The 22,935-nt window shown below is 44.5% G+C and overlaps 1 protein-coding gene across 1 annotated transcript; it reads left to right on the top strand.

Moving 5' to 3' along the window:
- The first annotated feature begins 13,268 nt into the window (after positions 1–13,268).
- LOC120969795 (uncharacterized) lies at positions 13,269–17,134 on the top strand. The gene is made up of 2 exons (XM_040397058.3): positions 13,269–16,205; positions 16,782–17,134. The coding sequence occupies exon 1, from the start codon at positions 15,093–15,095 to the stop codon at positions 16,083–16,085; it is 993 nt and encodes a 330-aa protein (XP_040252992.1). The 5' UTR covers positions 13,269–15,092; the 3' UTR covers positions 16,086–16,205; positions 16,782–17,134.
- The last annotated feature ends 5,801 nt before the right edge of the window (positions 17,135–22,935 follow it).

The following is a 22,935-nucleotide window of genomic DNA, read 5'->3' as shown; positions in this document are numbered from 1 at the left end:
TTTATTCCATTTGGACTCCGTTTGGTATTCCTTTTCTGCGAAACTCTAAAACAAGGAAAAAACAGAAACTGGCACTGGGCTCTAGGTTGATAGGTTAGTCCCAAAAAAATCATATAAAATAGCATATTAATGCATATAAAACATCCAAAACAGATAATATAATAGCATGGAAGAATCAAAAATTATAGATACGTTAGAGAGGTATCATTCATCTTGACCAATTGCAGCTTGGTACATAGTTCTTCACTTTCCAAATTGTGGCAACTTCCTCCTTCTATGATGACCTTCACGGAACTTTCATTGATGCCCGCTTTAGTGTGAAAGATGTGGCAACATTGGTCTCCGTCTTGTTGGTGTTGAAGTGTCAAGATCTTGGAGACAACAAGAGCGGGGCTCGAATCATTGTCACAAAAGACTCGGTCATCTTCCTCTTCATTCATGCACTGGTGCATGGCCACATGCTCAAGTGCTTCCATTTCTTCCTCGCTCATGGAGTCATAGGTGCCTTCGTCATTTGAGATCATGGTACGCCGAGTGGGGCACTCAAATGTCTAGTGGCCTCGGCCTTGGCATGTGAAGCACTTGATGGAACTTGTGTTGACGGACTCATCCATTGGAGTAGTTGGTGATGAAGCTCTCAGCTTGAAGTTTCTTGTAGTAGGAGGACAACTTGAAGATGTCGAAGCTTTCTTGTAACTTGACTTGTCGCCATTTCTTGGTGTAGGTTTCGTTGAGGTAGAAGGCGTTGTAGTCATTGAGGCTTGATTGAATGAACCATATGTCTTGGAAGAGTACTTGGCGTACTTGTAGTCGTCTTGCACTTGTCGCTCCGCCTTGGTAGCTTGGTGCACTAGCTCAAGGAGGTTCGAATACGGTTGGAAATCTGCAATCTTCTTGACAGGATGGTTGAGGCCATTCAAGAATCGTGCCATAGTTTGCTCCTTATCTTCTGTGACATTCGCTCAGATCATGGCAATCTCCATTTCCTTGTAATACAATTCAACAGACTTGGTGCCTTTCTTGAGTAGCTGCAATTTCTTGAAGAGGTCGCGGCTATAGTATGTGGGTACAAAGCGCGCTCGCATGACATCCTTCATTTGATTCCATGTTGTGATTGGTGGGTCAACTTTTGCTTCTCGCCATTCAATGACTTGCTCCCACCAAATGAGGAAATAGTCTTGGGACACAAGCGATGGCATGCCAATATAATTTTCTTCTTCATAGTTGTGCAAATGAAAGATATTTTCAACCGTCAATGCCCATGAAAGGTAGTCTTCAGGATCGCTGCTTTCAGAGAACTTAGGCATGGTGAACTTGAGCTTGTCGTAGCGTTGTTCGTCGATGTGTGCGGGTCGATTGTGAAGGCGCTCTTGCCTTGGTTGAGGGTCTTCGACTGCTTGGTGCACGTGCTCTTCTTGATTAGCTTGATGTTGAGGACGCGGGATTCTTGCACAGTTCCTCCTTTCTTGGCGTTCCTCAAGGCGTGCGGCTCTTCTTGATGCTCTCATCGGATGGCCTCTTCTTGTTCCCAGTTGTGTGCGCGGACGGCTTGGGCCGCCTCATTTAGAGCATGTTGGGCTTCAAGGGCTTGTTCATTATGGCATTATTGCTCTTGTTGAATGGCGTTGCCATCTTGGTTTACTTGGTGACTTGGCGTATTGGAGCTTGATCTTGGACCGTAGGATCATTATCATGTTGACGTATTTGTTCGCGCTCTCAAAGGCGATCTTGCAAACCATTTCCATGGAATGGATTTTGTGGATCTTGAAGATCGTCATGGTCTTGACGACGATGCGAATGAGGTCTTGAGTGACTTGCATCCGAAGAAGTGTCCGAAGAGTGTCGACTTGACTTGCGCCATGTTGATGATGATGACGATCTTGTCGAGGACTGATTAACCAACAAGGCGTGGAAGTCTTCCATTTGTGTTGCCATTTTGGCGATGAGCTCTTCCATGTGGTTGGAAAGCGTGGTGTCGAGGTAGTCTCTTGTCAATGCTTCAGATTCCCTCAAGTCGGTGGAGAGTTGATCGATGCGGTCGCCCAATGCTTCATTCGCTTGGTGCAAAGCTCTATGCACACCGAATAGGTGAGTCTTGGTGATGTAGTTTGCAGGCTCCTCTTCCTGCTCGATGAAGAGTGGGTTGGTAGAAGTACTTGGCTTGTCCATCATCTCAAGGAAATATGTGAGTAGAAGAAAGCAAAGAACTAGATAAAATGTACCTTATCCGATGTTGAAAATGGATCAAAGATCACCCAAAGTATTATTATGGAAGTAGCACAATTAGTACCATATCTTGTCGATTCTCACACCTACACAAGTAAAGCTTTTGGAGTAGCTTGGTGAGGATGATGGCACAAAATTTATGCAATTGTTAGCAAGATTCAATAATGTTGAAAGAGATTCACAAATTTGCACGTGTAACAAGTAGACCAAAGCAATATGTGTCACACGGAAACACACACACGGATAGATAAATGGGGTCGTGCAACCAAGGAACGAGCACAAAATGTGGAATCCACAGAAAATGCTCTTGTTACACAACACTAGAGTGACGCTAGCACGATTGCTCAATAGGCGAGATACGATACTTGTACACAACTGTAGGATCAAAAGTAGGTCTAGAGGGGGGGTGATTAGACTACTTGACCAAATAAAAATCTAACCTTCTCCCAATTTTAAGTGTTGGCAGATTTTAGCAACTTAACACAAGTCAAGCAATCAACCTACGCATGCAATTCTAAGAGTGTAGCAGCGTAAAGTAAAACATTGCATATGAAGGTAAAGGGAAGGGTTTGGAGAAGGCAAACGCAACGTAGACACGAAGATTTTTGGTGTGGTTCCGATAGGTGGTGCTATCGTACGTCCACGTTGATGGAGACTTCAACCCACGAAGGGTAATGATTGCACGAGTCCACGGAGGGCTCCACCCAAGAAGGTTCCACAAAGAAGCAACCTTGTCTATCCCACCATGGCCATCGTCCATGAAGGACTTGCCTCACTCGGGTAGATCTTTACGAAGTAGGCGATCGCCTTGCCCTTACAAACTTCTGGGTTCAACTCCACAATCTTGTCAGAGGCTCCCAAGCGACACCTAAACAATCTAGGAGACACCACTCTCCAAAAGGTAATATATGGTGTGTTGATGATGAACTCCTTGCTCTTGTGCTTCAAATGATAGTCTCCCCAACACTCAACTCTCTCTCATAGATTTGGCTATGGTGGAAAGAAGATTTTAGTGAAAAGCAACTTGGGGAAGGCTAGAGATCAGGATTCTTGTGGTTGGATTGGAATGTCTTGGTCTCGACACATGAGTAGGTGGTTCTTTCTTAGAAAATGAGTAGTGGAAGTGTAGGCATGCTCTGATGGCTCTCTCTCAAATGGAGAAAGGGGTGGAGGGGTATATATAGCCTCCACACAAAATCCAACCGTTACACACATTTGACCCAACTCGGTCAGACCGAATAGGAGAACTCGGTGAGACCGATTCAGTTCAAAATGTGAACGTTAGGAATCTCGGTGGGACCAACGAGATCAACTCAGTGGGACCGATGTGCTAGGGCTTAGGGAAAACATTAACTCGGTGGCACCAATTGCATCAACTTGGTTAGACTGAAGGGAAGCAATAAGGCAACAGAGAGGATGTCAAGCAAACTCGAGGGGACCAATTGCACATTTCGGTGAGACCGAAATAATTACAACAGGCAAGAGAGAGTTTGCAAGGCCATCTCGGTGAGACCGAAATCCATATCGGTGTGATCGAATTGTCTAGGGTTTCTGGCAGTGGCTAGGTCAACTCAACTCGGTGGCGTCGGATAGATCATTTCGGTGGGGCCGAGTTTGACTTGGAGTTTTGGACATATGTGGAAATGAGAAAGTGGTTGAGGGTTTTTGGAGCAATATCACTAAGCACTTTGAGCAAGTAGACCATTAAGCAACACCTCATCCCCTTTTAATAGTATTGGCTTTCCTATGGACTCAATGTGATCTTGGATCACTAAAATAGAAATGAAGAGTCTTGAGCTTTTGCCAATCTTTGTCCTTAGAATTTTGAGGGGTCAACATCTCTAGTCCATGCCATGCCAATCATTGAACTTTCTGAAGTATTTAACTTGAATGGATATTAGTCCAATGAGCTATATGTTGTTATGAATTACCAAAACCACCCGGGGATTAGTTGCACTTTTAGTCTCCCCCTTTTTGGTAATTGATGACAACATATAGATCAAAGCTTTGACAAATGATAATACGAGTGGAATACATTGTCGCTTTGAGACTATGTGATAAGCAAGAGCTCCCCATAAATTTGTGCATTATTAAAAATTTGTTTTGAATGAAAATGCACAATCGATTAGGATCATGGGTCACTCTTCCATGTCACATACATCTTCGTGGAGCGCACAAAATGATAAGTGTTAAATAACATGCACTCATCACCAAGGGTACAAATGATTGATCATACACAAGTATCATAGATATAAGCAAGCAAGCACACAATAAGGCATAGTATGATCAAACACATGATCACAAGAGTATCAATGATCTGTACACTTTCTCCCCCTTTGGCAACAAGTTACGAAAAAGCTCGAAAGCGTATAGTGCTATGCGGCACTCTAGGCACGATCTCTAGGAGCTCATGAAGAGGTCTTCTGGCTTGTTGCTCCGGTGTGCGTAGATGGCATGGAGAGGAGGGCATCTGCAAAAGCTTCAGCAGAGGTCTGTGGAGCTGGAGGGGTTGATACTGGAGGTGCAATCATGGCAGTTGCTGCAGGTGCTGAAGTAGTAGTCATGTAGTCTCTGACAACTGGCACTGCTGATGACCTTTGTGCCCTTGGCACTCTTTGGAAAGTATCGATGGTTGGTCTATCATCCATGTCCTCAGCTTCTTCTTGGATCTTCTCCACAGTGGTCTGTATCTCAGTGACCTTCACATCTAGGTCATGAAATTTAGTCTCAATGATCCTCTCAAGACTCCCTTGATTTTGAGTCAGGGTAGCCAAGCCCTTCTCAATTCTCACTCTAGCCTCAAGCAGATAACTGAGTTGATCTTGCTTGGTCTTGAGCATCACTATAAAAGCATCTGGTGCACTTGTTGCCTTTGCTGCATTTGTAGCCTTTGCTTTCTCTCTCTTCTCCCGGGCTTCTACACAAGTAGGATGGGATGCATCCATGACAACCTCGTTTTCCTCAAAATCTGGCCTCAGGGGAAGATGCTCTTTATCAAGTAGATATGTCCAAGTTCCCATCTTGGAATTGATCAATATTTGAATGTGAGGGGCATACCCACAAGATCTCTTCTGATCAGCAACTATTCTCTTCACAATCTCAACAATCAAGCTCATCACCTTGAACTTCTGTGGTACATCAAACATGTGAGGCAAATTGATTGAGTGACCACGGATCATTCTATGATCTCCTGACTTGGGCAAAAGAGTGTGCCTCAAGATAGTGCTGATAGTGGTCAAACCAGACAACAGATAGTATATGGATCCAAGCTTGCGTGTCTCCAGGGTATCATCAGGAATGGTCTTGTACATGTTGGCCATGGAGTTGTGATCTTTCCTAGGCTTGGCATATACATCAGTGTCATTCTCCTCTTCCTTTCGGGCACTGATCAGGTTAGCCCATTCTAAGATTGTTGATTGATACCTTGTACCTTCAGTCATCCAGACAATCTTTCGAATGATCATCTCGTTCCACTTAGTCAACTTCTGACCAACAAACTTGTCCAGTTCATTCATTCTGAAGCTTTCATGCACACCTGGGAAGTAGTCCTCATTGTCATCAATGTATGTCCAGTCAACCCACTTCATATCACAAACAATGGGCTTCTTGTCTAACAAGACAGTCTCATAGAAATCATGTTGTTCCTTGGTGTGAAAACGATAGTCTACAGCAGTTCTCCTCCTGGTGGCATAGGGATCAGTCTTTCTCCAGAGTCTCAGACCTGCATCCTTTCTCAGCTTCATATTTTCTGCCACAGGCTGATCATCACTATGATCTGGAATCTTGGGCTTCGGTTTTCTGAGCACTTGTTGCTCTTCTTCTTCTTGAGCTTCAGGCACTGGGGCCTTATTCTTCTCATCAGCAAGGATGTTCCTGGTAGATCTCTTGGGTGCAGATGGTTTGGGAGTTTGAGCTTGAGCTGGAGGCATGGGAGCAGACTTGGGCTCTGATGGAGCAGCCCCAGTCCTTATGGCATCCCCCATAAGCTTCTGAGTCTTTGCAGGAGGTGCAACAGGCTCTTCCTCCTCCTCATCTTCATCAGAATCTCTCATCATAGAAGGTTTGCCAATGACTCTGGCAATGGTCTTTCTGACTCTCTCCTTCTTCTTCTTTCCTCCAGCGGCCTCTCCTCTCTTGGTTCAAGAGTGAACTCCATGGTTTGTTGAGTTGAGGCTCTGGCCTTTGACATAGGAGCTCTCTTAGCATGAGCTTTCTTGGGCATTCCAGGCTTGGTGGCAGCAGCATACTCTTTCTTGAGTACTTTCTTCTTGGAGGTCACCTCCTCCTCAATGACAAAGTCCTCATCCTCAGATTCAGATGTTCTCTTCTTCTTTGTCCTGGTGGCTGCCTTGGGCAAGTTGTTGGGAGTGCTTCTGCTCCCCTCATCATAACTGCTTGAGGGACTAGTGCCCTCACTAAGGTTAACTTGCTCTTCGGACTTGTTCTGGCTATCACTGTCCTCTGACATAGCTGAAACTGACCCTGTGAATAGTTAGGTATGGATAGAGTGGATGAGCATCACAAAGTGTAGCTTATTTTGCAAAAATATTGAGACAAAAACTTAATTTTAGTTTTCTGCAAAAAGCATTTCGGAGCTACCGATTTGACAAACTCGGTGACACCGAAGCACTAACAGAGTCTAAACACACAGTTTCGATCAGACCGAAATGCAGTTCGGTGACTCCGAGATGGTAGGGTTTCACAGAGACAGTGATTTTGGTCACACCGATCAGTACACTTCGGTCAGACCTAGTTGTACTTGTGCAATGGCCAGGGCCAATCGATGTGACCAAGATCCTCAGATTAGTCGGTCCGAGATGGTGCGGCGGAAACCTAACCCTAAGTTTTTGCATCAAATCTATTCTACGAAATTCTTTTGGTGGATAGATCAATCTCATACGTGGGAAGAACATACGCATTGTGATTTGTGCAACAATCGGAGTTATGGAAAGCACAAGGGGGTCAAATCCGTACCCTAACTTGGCGACGGACTTGCTACGGCGGCAACGCCGGTGTGTATCCCATTGACGGCGGCGGAGACCAATGACAGGGGGTCACTGGCGACGACGGCGACGAACCGGAGACAAAGGGGGCGGCAGTGCAGGGAGGCGCAGTCGAGCGTTTGGAGGAGTTTCCAAAAATTCAACACGCGGTATATATATACCCAGTCGCTATCGGTGTGACCGAGTGGAATGACTCGGTGGCACCGAGATGCAAAACTGCTAGCAGTTGCTGTAACTCGGTGTGACCGAAGTGTTCGAATCGGTTGCACCGAGATGAAAACCTAGATCAACTTAATGAGTTTGGTGAGACCGAGTAGGAGTGAGTTGGTCTGACCGAAATGCATTAAGAGGTTTTGGAAGTTAAGACCTTGACAGATCGGTGGCTCTGAGTGCTCCTCACCCGGAGGGTCCGAAGTCGACTTGTTCAAACTTTGTGATGTAGCATGAATAGAGTTTGAGACGAGAAAAATCATAGATAGCTAGAGGGATTACTTAGGCATTCTTGTCCATCCATTTGTCAAAAAGAAAAAGCAAACAACCAGAGCAACAAATGGATGTCCTCGAATGGAGAAAATTATGCAACCAACATGCTCACACAATAAGATGGCAAATAAAACATGTGGCAAAGCATGCACAAACACTCTAGCATCTATCAAGCAATTGACGGTGACAAGGTCATCTATATATGAGTATATTGACAGAGGAGTCAAATGAGAACATTTGATCGCAGGTCATACTCATCGTTTAAGCACAAGTGGGGTTACCACTTTTACATAAAGCATTGTTGTGTTCACACCATTAGAGTTGCTTTAGATCAATTCCTAGAGCAAAGCTCCCCCTAGATATGGTATCCCCCCCTTAGAGGGATGAACTAACCTAGGGTTTTGTCGATGGTGACTTCATGTAGGTGTTGAAGATGTGGATGCTCAATGTTGATGTAGATCATTTGGAGCAATCCATCGGAGTGGGTTGCACTTTCAATACCTACATGGGTTACTCCCACAAGGAACACACGAGGATGTTCATAGACATAGAGTGAAACACACATATGATGATGTCCATGAAAGCATTAGGTTACCTTGTCCCTTGTCTTACCAACAAGAGGGTTTGTGACTCCATGAACTAGTGCAAGATATGGAAGTTGATTGCACTTGTCCTTGCCAAAATGAATATGAGTGAAGTATGTTGGCGGAGTCACCCTCAAGAACTCTCTAGTTCTTCTTCTTTGGGATCCACATCAACTTGATGGGAATCCTTGGAGTCGTAGTCGTACTTGATGAAGTAGAACTTGATGTCGTCTTGGGAACCCACTTGACCATGGCCTTAGGAGCTTGTTCAAATGAATCAATCTCTTCTTGAAGCTTGTCCTTGCCTTTTAGCTTGTGGTGGAAGATCATCTTGAACTTGTGTTCCTTTGAAAGAAGTGGGGTCATACTTCTCTTGTTGAGGAACAAACTTCGTCTTGGGGTATTGATCTTCTTCCCACTCAACTCCATTGGCATTGAACTTTCGTTCAAAACACCTTGATTCTTCCGGTGCCTTCCTTGCTTGTGCACAATTTCCTCAAATTGCTTACTTCCCGCAAGGCTCTTGTAAACACCTTTCTCTATAATTCCCTTCAATAAGCTATTTTCTTGCTCAAGTGTAACTTGGATAAGAGAATCATTAGTGGAATCAAGAGAACTAATAGAAGCAAAAATATTGGATTTAGTATCATTATTGTTACTACTAGAAGAAGAATCTTTCTTGCTCTTGTTACTAGGAACTCCTCTCTTTGCTTCTATTCTTGTAGAATTTGTTGAAGTTCACCATTAAGCTCAATTCTTTATTGAATACTTGTTTCTCATTTGATGTTGTAGGAGCATCACATGAAGCTTTATAAGCACCACTTGACTTGTTGTGTAGCTCTTCCTTATCCTTGACTGACATCTCATGAGCAACAATTCTACCAATGACTTCCATTGGCTTGAGATCTTTGTAGTCGGGGCCTCATTTGGATGAAGGTGCACACAGTATCATATTTTCCATCCAAGGCTCTTAGGATCTTCTTGATGATGAATTTTTCGGTCATCTCTTCACTTCCTAAGCCGGCAATCTCATTTTGTGATGAGAGCAAGCCTAGAGTACATCTCAGCGACTCCTTCACCATCCTTCATTATGAACTTGTGAAGTTGACTTTGAGGCACATCCAATTTGGATTCCTTGACGGACTCGGTACCTTCCTGCATATCAACCAAAGTATCCCAAATTTCCTTTGCATTCTCAAGGCGGTTGAGTTTGTTGAATTCTTCGGGGCCCAATCCATTGAAGAGAATATCGCAAGCTTGAGCATTGTAGACATAGAAATTTGCAAAATACATACGGATTTGTATGTGACAAACCCGTAGACTTAAAACTTCTCTCACAAGCAAAACATGATCACACCTTAGTACTCTTTGGGTGTTAATCACATGGCGATGTGAACTAGATTATTGACTCTAGTAAACCCTTTGGGTATTGGTCAGATGGCGATGTGAACTATAGAGTGTTAAATCACATGACGATGTGAACTATCTGTATTAAATCACATGGCGATGTAAACTAGATTATTGACTCTAGTGCAAGTGGGAGACTGAAGGAAATATGCCCTAGAGGCAATAATAAAGTTATTATTTATTTCCTTATATCATGATAAATGTTTATTATTCATGCTAGGATTTTATTAACCGAAAACTTAGTACATGTGTGAATACATAGACAAACAGAGTGTCCCTAGTATGCCTCTACTTGACTAGCTCGTTAATCAAAGATGTTTAAGTTTCCTAGCCATAGACATGTGTTGTCATTTGATGAACGGGATCACATCATTAGAGAATGATATGATGGACAAGACCCATCCGTTAGCTTAGCACTATGATCGTTTAGTTTATTGCTACTGCTTTCTTCATGACTTACATGTTCCTATGACTATGAGATTATGCAACTCCCGAATACCGGAGGCACACTTAGTGTGCTATCAAACGTCACAACGTAACTGGGTGATTATAAAGATGCTCTACAGGTGTCTCCGATGGTGTTTGTTGGGTTGGCATAGATCGAGATTAGGATTTGTCGCTCTGTGTTTCGGAGAGGTATCTCTGGGCCCTCTCGGTAATGCACATCACTATAAGCCTTGCAAGCAATGTGACTAATGAGTTAGTCACGGGATGATACATTACGGAACGAGTAAAGAGACTTTCCAGTAATGAGATTGAACTAGGCATTTAGATACCGACGATCGAATCTCGGGCAAGTAACATACCGATGACAAAGGGAACAATGTATGTTGTTATGCGGTTTGACCGATAAAGATCTTCGTAGAATATGTAGGAACCAATATGAGCATCCAGGTTCCGCTATTGGTTATTGACCGTAGACGAGTCTCGGTCATGTCTACATAGTTCTCGAACCCGTAGGGTCTGCACGTTTAATGTTCGGTGACGATCGGTATTATGAGTTTATGTGTTTTGATGTACCGAAGGTAGTTCAGAGTCCCGGATGTGATCATGGACATGACGAGGAGTCTCGAAATGGTCGAGACATAAAGATTGATATATTGGATGACTATATTCGGACACCGGATGAGTTCCGGGGGTCACCGGATAATTATCGGAGTGCCGGGGGGTTATCGGAACCCCCGGGGGAACTAATGGGCCAACATGGGCCTTGTGAGAGAGAGAGGAGGGGGCCTTAGGGATGGCCTCCCCCCCCTTGAGGAGTCCGAATTGGACAAGGAGGGGGCCGGCGCCCCCTCTTTCCCTCCCTCTCTCCCTCTCCTTCCTTCCCCCTCCTAGTAGGACTAGGAAAGGGGGAATCCTACTCCTACTAGGCGGAGGATTTCTCCCCTCCTTGGTGCGCCTATAGGGACGGCCGACCTCCCCCTTGCTCCTTACATACGGGGGCAGGGGGAACCCTAGAACACACAAGTTGATTGTTTAGCCGTGTGCGGTGCCCCCCTCCACAGATTTCCACCTCGGTCATATCGTTGTAGTGCTTAGGCGAAGCCCTGCGTTGGTAACTTCATCATCACCGTCATGCTGACGACGCTCTCCCTCGACACTCGGCTGGATCTAGAGTTCGTGGGACGTTACCGAGCTGAACGTGTGCAAATCGCGGAGGTACCATAATTTCGGTACTAGGATCGGTCAGATCGTGAAGACGTATGACTACATCAACCGTGTTGTCATAACGCTTCCGCTTTCGGTCTACGAGGGAACGTGGAAAACACTCTCCCCTCTCGTTTCTATGCATCACCTAGATGGATCTTGCGTGTGTGTAGGATTTTTTTTTTGAAATTACTGTGTTCCCCAACACTCCCTTGCTGGGGAAACTTCACCAAGATGCCACCGCTCCACCTTATCGCACCCAAATCGTTAATCAGTGTGGTGTCAAGGTATCAGGCAACCATGTGGATCCTATCAAGCACATGGCAGCATGATAAAGAAGAGATTAGTTTTAATGACACCCGTCTAGAGGATGTGTCACGCTAATAAGAAGAGGCAGTTAAGTTGCGTGGCAGGCTTGCCGGGCTTCAACCTCAACATGACACCTAGCAGTGCATTTAATGCATGTTGTCCTAACTGCCAGCATGTCGGTCTTCGTCAATCTTCATCATCCATGGATCCCAAGAATAGAAGTGGAGCAGGGGTACATCCTTTCACCTCGAAGGCTTCGTCACATGCGGCTGCAGGCGCTGCGGCTGCGGCGGGTGGAGCCGGCAATCCGGGCGGTGCTGCTAACACTCCTGTCGTGGCTGGAGCAGGGGTCGGAGCCTCAGGCGCGGCCCAACATCTTCAACATATCGCCGATCATACTTCCGCCGGTGCGGGACATGGAGACGCTGAGCTTCCTCCCACAGGCCCCATCGGTGGGCTCAACCAACACGATGTCGACACCCGTTCCGGTGCCAGCCAAGACCCACTGGCCACACCGTCTGGAGGGGCAGAGACAGGACGTGCGCCTCGTCCCGCGTCGGGCAAGCACAACAACACCACAAGCGTATCGTCTACCCACAATGACCACAACCGCACGGGAAGAGCCCAACTGACCAAGAGCCCGGCTGTCAGGAACATCCCTGGTCACATCAGATCCCTCTGGCGACGGGCCCGAGACGGTGAGAGCCCAATGCTCCTTCTGGCTCGTCCAGAAGTCGAGCGGTTTTGCGCTCTGCCTCCCATGCCATGCCAGAGACGACGACCGAAGCGGTGGAGCGAGCTCAGTTCCAGCAGAAGACATAATGGATGAGTGGAGAGCTACCATACAAAGTCTCCTTGGATTTGCTGAGATCAACAAATGACCATTTGCAGAGCCTCGCGACAGCCGCAGGCGATGTCAGCGGCCCACGTCGGTGGCCAAGGCGGGAGGAACGCACCCACTTTGTAGTCCCCTCCGCGGCAACCCACTCAAGTGCGGCCGCAGCGAGCTCAGCAACCCCAAGATATTGATGACCATGATAAGGAATCGATGGCTTCATCTGACCCACGTCTCTGGCAAGATCAAGTCAAGTGTTGAGAGACAGGAGGAAGGAAAACGCTCGCGTCACCATTGAGCAATGTCGTGAGACACGCCGTCAGTCAGACGGTGTAATGGAACCGATGTCGACGAACCCGCGCCCAGTGCTGGAGGGTACCTGCCTTATGAGGTAGGCTGCTGATAAGCACATTTCATCTGTATAATTTTGGCATAGAAATATATTATTTGTTTAGTTCTGACCATCAATGTTTAATAATTGAATGAAAATCATATAAAGGGATTGTTTACTAGTCTTTGGTCTATTTTGCAGAAAAGTGCGCAAAGGCACTATAAACTTCAAGATTTGGACTATGTGGCTAACGATAAGAGACAAGGGCAGGAAACAAAGATGGAGGGACCCTAGTGTGATAAACATTAAAGCTTGAAGGGTCTGCCTAATGAAGAGAAGGACCAACTTGTACCGAAAGAAGAAAAGGAGAGGGGATAAATTGTAAAGTGGAAGATCAGATGTGAGGGGACAAAATCCCTAGTTCATCCTTGATCCCCTTTTGGGCCTAGCACATCTCTCCTTCCTCCGCCTCTTTCCCCACCTCCAGTCGCGGCCGCAGCTAGGCCAGCATGGCGGCGCGCCAACCAGCCACCGCAGCCTTCCATCACCACTATCGACCGCTGCTCCACCACATCACCGATCCATCCATCAACCAGCTTTACCACTCAACCATCACTCCACTTCCTCCGCTTCTCTTCTTCTTCTCCTAACCCTGCTGCTGCTCTTATTCTTCTTCCCCTCGAACCTGCTGATATTCTTCTTCTCTCCATGCCCCTGCTGCTGCTCTTCTACTCACTGACGCTACTCTTCCTTCTCTCCTACACCTCTTGTTGCTGCTCTTCTCCCACAAAACTACTGCTCCTCTCTTCTCTCAACATCCCCTACTGCTTCTTTCTTCTCCGAACCTGCGGCTGCTCCGCTCCAGCGCCCTCTTGCTGCTCTTCTCCAGCGCCCCCTTGCTGCTCCTCATTCGCTGAAGCTCTGCTCTGAATCCCTCCTACTGTTATCTCTCTCTCTCTCTCTGATTTCTGTTAACTTGAGATGTGTATGTCGTGTGTAATGTTCAAATTTGACTAGTGCAAGCAACTTGTTATTTGTTCGGTTTGGTACTAGTATAATATGGTACTTGTTATGTTGGATATGACCAGTTGAGGCCTTGTTAATTTGGGAGATTATTGATCTATTGATCTATTAGAATTTGCTTCTGTGAATTAGTATTCTGCTAGCATATGAATGTGTTCACCCGTGTGTGTTTGTTCCTTACTGAAATTTATCCCGTTGTCCATGTGTTAGATCCAGTACATGTGCAATGTAAATACATGTGTGTTTGTGATGTAAACCATCTACATTGTGTCTTCTAATCTTGTTTCTTCCATCTCTTACATGTTAGATAGTCATTTGTGTTCACTTCCCTTTTGTCGATCATGTTCATGTTAGTATTTTAATTTCTCAAGCATTACGAAAATACCAAAAAGAAAGTAAGTAAAATCTGCATTTTCTTTGTCTGAACATTTTATGGAACAATCTTCGTTAGTCTAGATCTAATTGTCTGCTATCATCATCTAAATTCTGTCACCTAGATTTAGTCGAGCATTATTGCCGTCGCCTAGTCCCTGTGGACGACACGACACTGCAGATTTGGGCGTGAAAATCTATTTACAATCGATCATTGTGGCGCCATTGCCGGGGACTAGCATCGAGCGATTTTGTTTGGCTATAGACTAGGTTCTACTTGTTTTCTCTTTGTGCCATATATTTGTGATATATCTCTTACCCCTAACCACTGTTCTAGTTATTTTCTCTTTCTTTCTTGTTAATTTGGTAGGTTGAATTGTCTTCTTGGAAATGGGATTCTACTCAGATCATCATGCTTATGTGAGCAATAGCACAAATAGCTCAGAAAGTGTTCAAGACCTGATAAGTAAGATTTCCTATCAATTAGATGACTTAGCTCAGCAGCGAGGAATAGTTTTTGAGGATAGGCCTAGTTCTTATGATCCTTACCCTAGAGTCCATCCTTGTGTTGCTCCTACATGCCATATTTGTGGTTTTCAGGCCATTAAACCGCTGAATGTCAGCATGGTTACTCTCACCCTCCAGATTGTTTTGGCATGAGCTTCACTCAACAACATAGCTCATACCAAAACAATTACTCACATGGGTGGCCTCAAAACCAGAATATGTCATATTGGAACAACAACCCTGAGGTCTCACCATTTTCTTCTAGCCATCATATGCAGGGAATTAGGTACAATGAGTAGAGCAACAACTATGCGCCACAACAATTTTATTCAGCTCCTACTCATATACCTCAACAACAGGAGATGTGTCCAATGGAGTTAAATGGTCCTCCATTTGGTCAACCTACAACTTCAACACCCGTTGAGGAATCTCATGTGCAAGTGCCCACACAAAATGAGTTCGATGATATAGAGAAGATCACTCTTCTTAGCCTTGAATTCACTTGGAGTGGCGAGGATGATCCTATTAGGAAGCTGATACTAGATGAGATGAAGAAGATTAAGAGTGGAAAGGAGCTAGTGGAAGAAGTAAGGAAGATCGAGAGGAACATTAATACTGGCAGTACTATCTCATCACAGCTTGAGCTGAGTATTTCTGGGATATCCCTTGATACATGTGAGGTTCCAACACCTTCACATTCAACTGAGCAAGATAGTGAGAGTCCAGAGGAAGAGATACTTCAGATCCAAGAAGTAATTCTCAAAGCCAAGGAACAAGACGATCCAGAGCTTGAATGCCCAAGTGATCAAGATGAAGATCCAATGTCTATCTCTCCCGAAGAAGTAAAAGAAACTGCTATAGATGAACTTGAAGAACCAGGAATTCATTTGCCTATTGTCATACAAGAGCGTGATGTAGCAGGTTTATCTAATCCTCTTGATGACATGCGTCCTTATGATTTATTTGCTTCTACCTTGCATTACATGATACCATCAATTAAGCTAGACTTGAAAAATTATTTGCTAGGACAGGATCATACATACCCTGTTAGTGGCATTTCTCACATTTGCTATTATGACGCTTATTCTCCCCATGCTAGAGTTATGCTTAATGAAATATATCATCCACATGCCAGCGTTGAGATCATTTATTCATATCATCCTAAACATGTGCTTTATAGCTATGCTTATGTAATTGGACACTTGATTGATGACTTGGAGGGTATTATCCCTACCACTTGTCTTGTCTCTTTTGTTGTATGCCTTTCCAGGTTTTTGCTACTGCATCGTTTACTACATGCTGACCAGCTTCGAGGTGACATCCCTTGGGATCCCGGTGGAGTCAAAGCACTGTGATGAGGAGAAGCAATGTGGCACACATATAGAAGAGAGAAGTTGGAGCTTGCAAGTGGAAGAAAAAGGAGAAGAGCTAAAGTTTAGAGAGTGATTGTGCGAGACCTACATAATATAAGCCTGGTGAGCTATTTCATGACCCCAATCTGAATACCATCGGACATTATACATGCTGTAATCAATTGCTATTTGGGTTCCTTGAGCCAATTCTTAAATGTTGTCCCACTGAATTTGACCTTTGACATATGGTGCTTGATGTGAATACGTGAATTGATTGTTGAATGCCTTGTAAACTAGTGATCTATACAATGCTTGCTTTGCTGAAAGTAGTGAAGGGTATTAGTTTTGAGTGCTCAAATCCCTAGTACACTAGAAAGCTTAATCATTTTCTGCTTTTACCTTGATACATCTAGATCATTAAGTGATAGATGCTTAGTTTGTGCCTAATGTGTTCCCATTTAGAGCAATCACTCACCACTATGGACTAGCATGCCATGTTCCCTGGATCGGTACTATGTGAACAAGACCTGGATGAGTGATGATTCTTGTTTCCTTTTTGTATTCATTTGTTAAATAAGTAACAATGAATAAATAAGTATCACTACCTATAGTAGCATGTCATGTTCCCTGGATCCGTGCCATGTGAAATCGGGTTAGCCTGGGCAGTAATTAATAATAAAAATGTAATTGTTGAACCAGGTGTATACCATGTTCTCTGGATCGGTGGTATGTTCCTTTGGGGAGACAAAAAATACTAATAATTGGTCAAGCCAGGTGTATACCATGTTCTCGGGATCAGTGGTATGTTCTTTTGGTGAGACCGATAATATATTTTCAATATGTGTTTCCATTTCAATAAGTGGTTCAACCACAATGTTGTGTTCCTGGTAATAAGTGAGGATCGTGCTCTCTTTAGCAACCTTTTGGCACAATCAGCATTTGAACTTGCTAATCTTTGTTTATCATTGCAAAAGTTTAAAATGATCGAGTTTACTAGTGTCCTATTGATATGTAGTACTCTTAACCATTAATTTTCATTACCAAGGTCCAAAGCATGCATTGTTTGGAGATCTGTTTTACCAGGACATTCTTTACTTAGCTCACTATTCATATTCTTGCTCTTGTCATATGCCTTTGCTTGAATACAAGCAAAAGTTTAAGTGTGGGGAAACTTGATAAGCACATTTCATATATATAATTTTGTCACAAATATATCATTTGTTTAGTTCTGACCATCAATTCTTGGAAATGTTGAATAATTGAATGAAAATCATATAAAGGGATCGCATACTAGTCTTTGGTCTATTTTTCAGAAAAGTGCACAAAGGAACTATAAACTTCATGGTTTGGACTATGTGGCTAACCAGAAGAGACAAGGGCAGGAAAGAAAGATGGAGGGACCCTAGTTTGATGAACATTAAAGCTTCAAGGGTCCGCCTAATGAAGAGGAGGACCAACTTGTACCGAAAGAAGAAAAGGAGAGGGGCCAAATTGCAAAGGGGAAGATCAACCGTGAGGTGTCAAAATCCCAAGTTCATCCTCGATCCCCTTTTGGGCGTGGCACATCTGTCCTTCCTCCGCCTGCTTCTCCACCTCCGGCCGCGGCTAGGCCAGCGTGGCGGCGTGCCAACCAGCCACCGCCGCCATCCATCACCGCTATCAGCCGCTGCTCCACCACATCACCGATCCATCGATCAACCAGCGCTACCACTCAGCCATCTCTCCACTTCCTCTTCTTCTCTTGTTCTTCTCCTTGCTACTTCTTAAGCTTGCGTTGGTTTTTCTCTAGAAGAGGAAAGGGTGATGCAGCAAAGTAGAGATAAGTATTTCCCTTAGTTATGAACCAAGGTACCAATCCAGTAGTAGAATATCGAGGAGAACATGGTATTAAGAATCAAAGAGAGAGAAGAAGCCATCTAGCTACTAACTATGGACCCGTAGATCTAAGGTAAACTACTCACGCTTCATCAGAAGGGCAATAGAGTTGATGTAGATGCCCTCCGTGATCGAATCCCCCTCCTGCAAGATGCCGGAAAAGGCCCTAAGATGGGATCTCATGGGAACAGAAGGTTGTGGTGGTGCATAAGTGTTTTCATGGATGCTTCTGGTGGTTTGGGAATATATGTGAATATATAGGAGGCAGAACTAGGCCAGGAAGGTCATGTGGGGCCCACAACATAGGGCGGTGCGCCCTACCCCCTGGTTGCTCCCTCCACCCTTGTCGTCGCCTCGTGGCTCTTTTGACTTGAACTCCAAGTCTCCTAGGTGTCTTCTAGTCCAAGAAAAAGCATCATGAAGTTTTATTCCGTTTGGACTCCGTTTGGTATTCCTTTTCTACGAAGCTCAAAAACAAGAAAAAACAGAAACTGGCACTGGGCTCTAGGTTAATAGGTTAGTCCCAGAAAATAATATAAAATAGCATATTAATGGATATAAAACATTCAAAACAGATAATATAATAGCATGGAACAATCAAAAATTATAGAGACATTGGAGACGTATCAAGCATCCCCAAGCTTAATTCCTGCTCATCCTGGAGTAGGTAAATGATAAAACATAATTTTTGATGTGGAATGCTACCTAATATGTGAAGGAAATATGCCCTAGAAGCAATAATAAAGTTATTATTTATTTCCATATATCATGATAAATGTTTATTATTCATGCTAGAATTGTATTAACCGGAAACATAATACTTGTGTGAATACATAGACAAACAGAGTGTCACTAGTATGCCTCTACTTGACTAGCTCATTGATCAAAGATGGTTATGTTTCCTAGCCATACACATGAGTTGTCATTTGATTAACGGGATCACATCATTAGGAGAATGATGTGATTGAGTTGACCCATTCCGTTAGCTCAGCACTCGATCGTTTAGTATGTTGCTATTGCTTTCTTCATGACTTATACATGTTCCTATGACTATGAGATTATGCAACTCCCGTTTACCAGAGGAACACTTTGTGTGCTACCAAACGTCACAACGTAACTGGGTGATTATAAATGTGCTCTACAGGTGTCTCCAATGGTACTTGTTGGGTTGGCGTATTTCGAGATTAGGATTTGTCACTCCGATTGTCGGAGAGGTATCTCTGGGCCCACTCAGTAATACACATCACTATAAGCCTTGCAAGCATTGTAACTAATGAGTTAGTTGCGGGATGATGTATTACGGAACGAGTAAAGAGACTTGCCAGTAACGGGATTGAACTAGGTATCGAGATACCGACGATCGAATCTCGGGCAAGTAACATACCGATGACAAAGGGAACAACGTATGTTGTTATGCGGTCTGACCGATAAAGATCTTCGTAGAATATGTGGGAACCAATATGAGCATCCAGGTTCCGCTATTGGTTATTGACCGGAGAGGTGTCTCGGTCATGTCTACATAGTTCTCGAACCCGTAGGGTCCACACGCTTAACGTTACGATGACAGTTATATTATGAGTTTATATGTTTTGATGTACCGAAGGTTGTTCGGAGTCCCGAATGTGATCACGGACATAACGAGGAGTCTCGAAATGGTCGAGACATAAAGATTGATATATTGGAAGCCTATGTTTGGATATCGGAAGTGTTTCGGGTGAAATCGGGATTTTTTCCGGAGTACCGGGAGGTTACCGGAACCCCCCGGTAACTTAATGGGCCTTAGTGGGCCTTGGTGGAAGAGAGGAGAGGAGGCCAGGGCAGGGCCGCACGCCCCTCCCCCCAGTCCGAATAGGACAAGGAGAGGGGGGCGGCGCCCCCCCTTTCCTTCCTCCCCTCCACCTCTTCCCCCTCTCTCTCCTAGTCCAACATGGAAAGGGGGGGGGAGTCCTACTCCCGGTAGGAGTAGGACTCCTCCTGGCGCGCCTCTCCCCTTGGCCGGCCGAACCCCCCTTGCTCCTTTATATACGGGGGCAGGGGGGCACCTCTAAACACACAATTGATCATTGATCTCTTAGACGTGTGCGGTGCCCCCTCCACCATATTACACCTCGATAATATCGTAGCGGTGCTTAGGTGAAGCCCTGCGTCGGTAGAACATCATCATTGTCACCACGCCGTCGTGCTGACGAAACTCTCCCTCAACACTCGGCTGGATCGGAGTTCGAGGGACGTCATCGAGCTGAACGTGTGCTGAACTCGAAGGTGCCGTACATTCGGTACTTGATCGGTCGGATCGTGAAGACGTATGACTACATCAACCGCATTGTGTTAACGCTTTCGCTCTCGGTCTACGAGGGTACGTAGACAACACTCTCCCCTCTCGTTGCTATGCATCACCATGATCTTGCGTGTGCGTAGGAATTTTTTTGAAATTACTACATTCCCCAACAGTGGTATCAGAGCCTGTTTTTATGCGTTCATGTTATATGCACGAGTAGAACACAAGTGAGTTGTGGGCGATATAAGTCATACTGCTTACCAGTATGTCATATTTTGGTTCAGCGGTATTGTGAGATGAAGCGGCCCGGACTGACATTACGCGTACGCTTACGCGAGACTGGTTTCACCGTTGCGAGCACTCGTTGCTTAAAGGTGACTGGCGGGTGTCTGTCTCTCTCACTTTAGTTGAACCGAGTGTGGCTACGCCCGGTCCTTGCGAAGGTTAAAACAACACCAACTTGAAAAACTATCGTTGTGGTTTTGATGCGTAGGTAAGAACGGTTCTTGCTAAGCCCGTAGCAGCCACGTAAAACTTGCAACAACAAAGTAGAGGACGTCTAACTTGTTTTTGCAAGGCATGTTGTGATGTGATATGGTCAAGACATGATGCTGAATTTTATTGTATGAGATGATCATGTTTTGTAACCGAGTTATCGGCAACTGGCAGGAGCCATATGGTTGTTGCTTTATTGTATGCAATGCAATTGCCATGTAATTGTTTTACTTTACCACTAAGCGGTAGCGATAGTCGTAAAAGAAATAGTTGGCGAGACGACAACGATGCTACGATGGAGATCAAGGTGTCGCGCCGGTGACAATGGTGATCATGACGGTGCTTCGGAGATGGAGATCACAAGCACAAGATGATGGCCATATCATATCACTTATATTGATTGCATGTGATGTTTATCTTTTATGCATCTTATCTTGCTTTGATTGACGGTAGCATTATAAGATGATCTCTCACTAAATTTCAAGATAAAAGTGTCTTCCCTGAGTATGCACCATTGCCAAAGTTCGTCGTGCCCAGACACCATGTGATGATCGGGTGTGATAAGCTCTACGTCCATCTACAACGGGTGCAAGCCAGTTTTGCACACGCAGAATACTCAGGTTAAACTTGACGAGCCTAGCATATGCAGATATGGCCTCAGAACACTGAGACCGAAAGGTCGAGCATGAATCATATAGTAGATATGATCAACATAGTGATGTTCACCATTGAAAACTACTCCATTTCACGTGATGATCGGTTATGGTTTAGTTGATTTGGATCACGTAATCACTTAGATGATTAGAGGGATGTCTATCTAAGTGGGAGTTCTTAAGTAATATGATTAATAGAACTTAAATTTATCATGAACTTAGTACCTGATAGTATCTTGCTTGTCTATGTTAATTGTAGATAGATGGCCCGTGCTGTTGTTCCGTTGAATTTTAATGCGTTCCTTGAGAAAGCAAAGTTGAAAGATGATGGTAGCAATTATACGGACTGGGTCCGTAACTTGAGGATTATCCTCATTGCTGCACAGAAGAATTACGTCCTGGAAGCACCGCTGGGTGCCAGGCCTGCTGCAAGAGCAATACCAGAGGTTATGAACGTCTGGCAGAGCAAAGCCGATGACTACTCGATAGTTCAGTGTGCCATGCTTTACGGCTTAGAACCGGGTCTTCAACGACGTTTTGAACGTCATGGAGCATATGAGATGTTCCAGGAGTTGAAGTTAATATTTCAAGCAAATGCCCGGGTTGAGAGATATGAAGTCTTCAATAAGTTCTACAGCTGCAAGATGGAAGAGAATAGTTCTGTCAGTGAGCATATACTCAAAATGTGTGGGTATAACAATCACTTGATTCAACTGGGAGTTAATCTTCCGGATGATAGCGTCATTGACAGAATTCTTCAATCACTGCCACCAAGCTACAAGAGCTTCGTGATGAACTATAACATGCAAGGGATGAATAAGACAATTCCCGAGCTCTTCGCAATGCTAAAGGCAGCGGAGGTAGAAATCAAAAAGGAGCATCAAGTGTTGATGGTCAATAAGACCACTAGTTTCAAGAAAAAGGGCAAAGGGAAGAAGAAGGGGAACTTCAAGAAGAACAGCAAGCAAGTTGCTGTTCAGGAGAAGAAACCCAAATCTGGACCTAAGCCTGAGACTGAGTGCTTCTACTGCAAGCAGACTGGTCACTGGAAGCGGAACTGCCCCAAGTATTTGGCGGATAAGAAGGATGGCAAGGTGAACAAAGGTATATGTGATATACATGTTATTGATGTGTACCTTACCAGAGCTCGCAGTAGCACCTGGGTATTTGATACTGGTTCTGTTGCTAATATTCACAACTCGAAACAGGGACTACGGATTAAGCGAACACTGGCCAAGGACGAGGTGACGATGCGCGTGGGAAACGGTTCCAAAGTCGATGTGATCGCCGTCGGCACGCTACCTCTACATCTACCTTCGGGATTAGTATTAGACCTAAATAATTGTTATTTGGTGCCAGCGTTGAGCATGAACATTATATCTGGATCTTGTTTGATGCGAGACGGTTATTCATTTAAATCAGAGAATAATGGTTGTTCTATTTATATGAGTAATATCTTTTATGATCATGCACCCTTGAAGAGTGGTCTATTTTTAATGAATCTCGGTAGTAGTGACACACATATTTATAATGTCGAAGCCAAAAGATGCAG

This window comes from Aegilops tauschii, chromosome 7, assembly GCF_002575655.3.
Source record: "Aegilops tauschii subsp. strangulata cultivar AL8/78 chromosome 7, Aet v6.0, whole genome shotgun sequence".
Lineage (NCBI taxonomy): Eukaryota > Viridiplantae > Streptophyta > Magnoliopsida > Poales > Poaceae > Aegilops > Aegilops tauschii.
The sequence above is the reverse complement of the archived record's forward strand: the minus strand, read 5'-3'. Positions and strand labels throughout refer to the sequence as shown.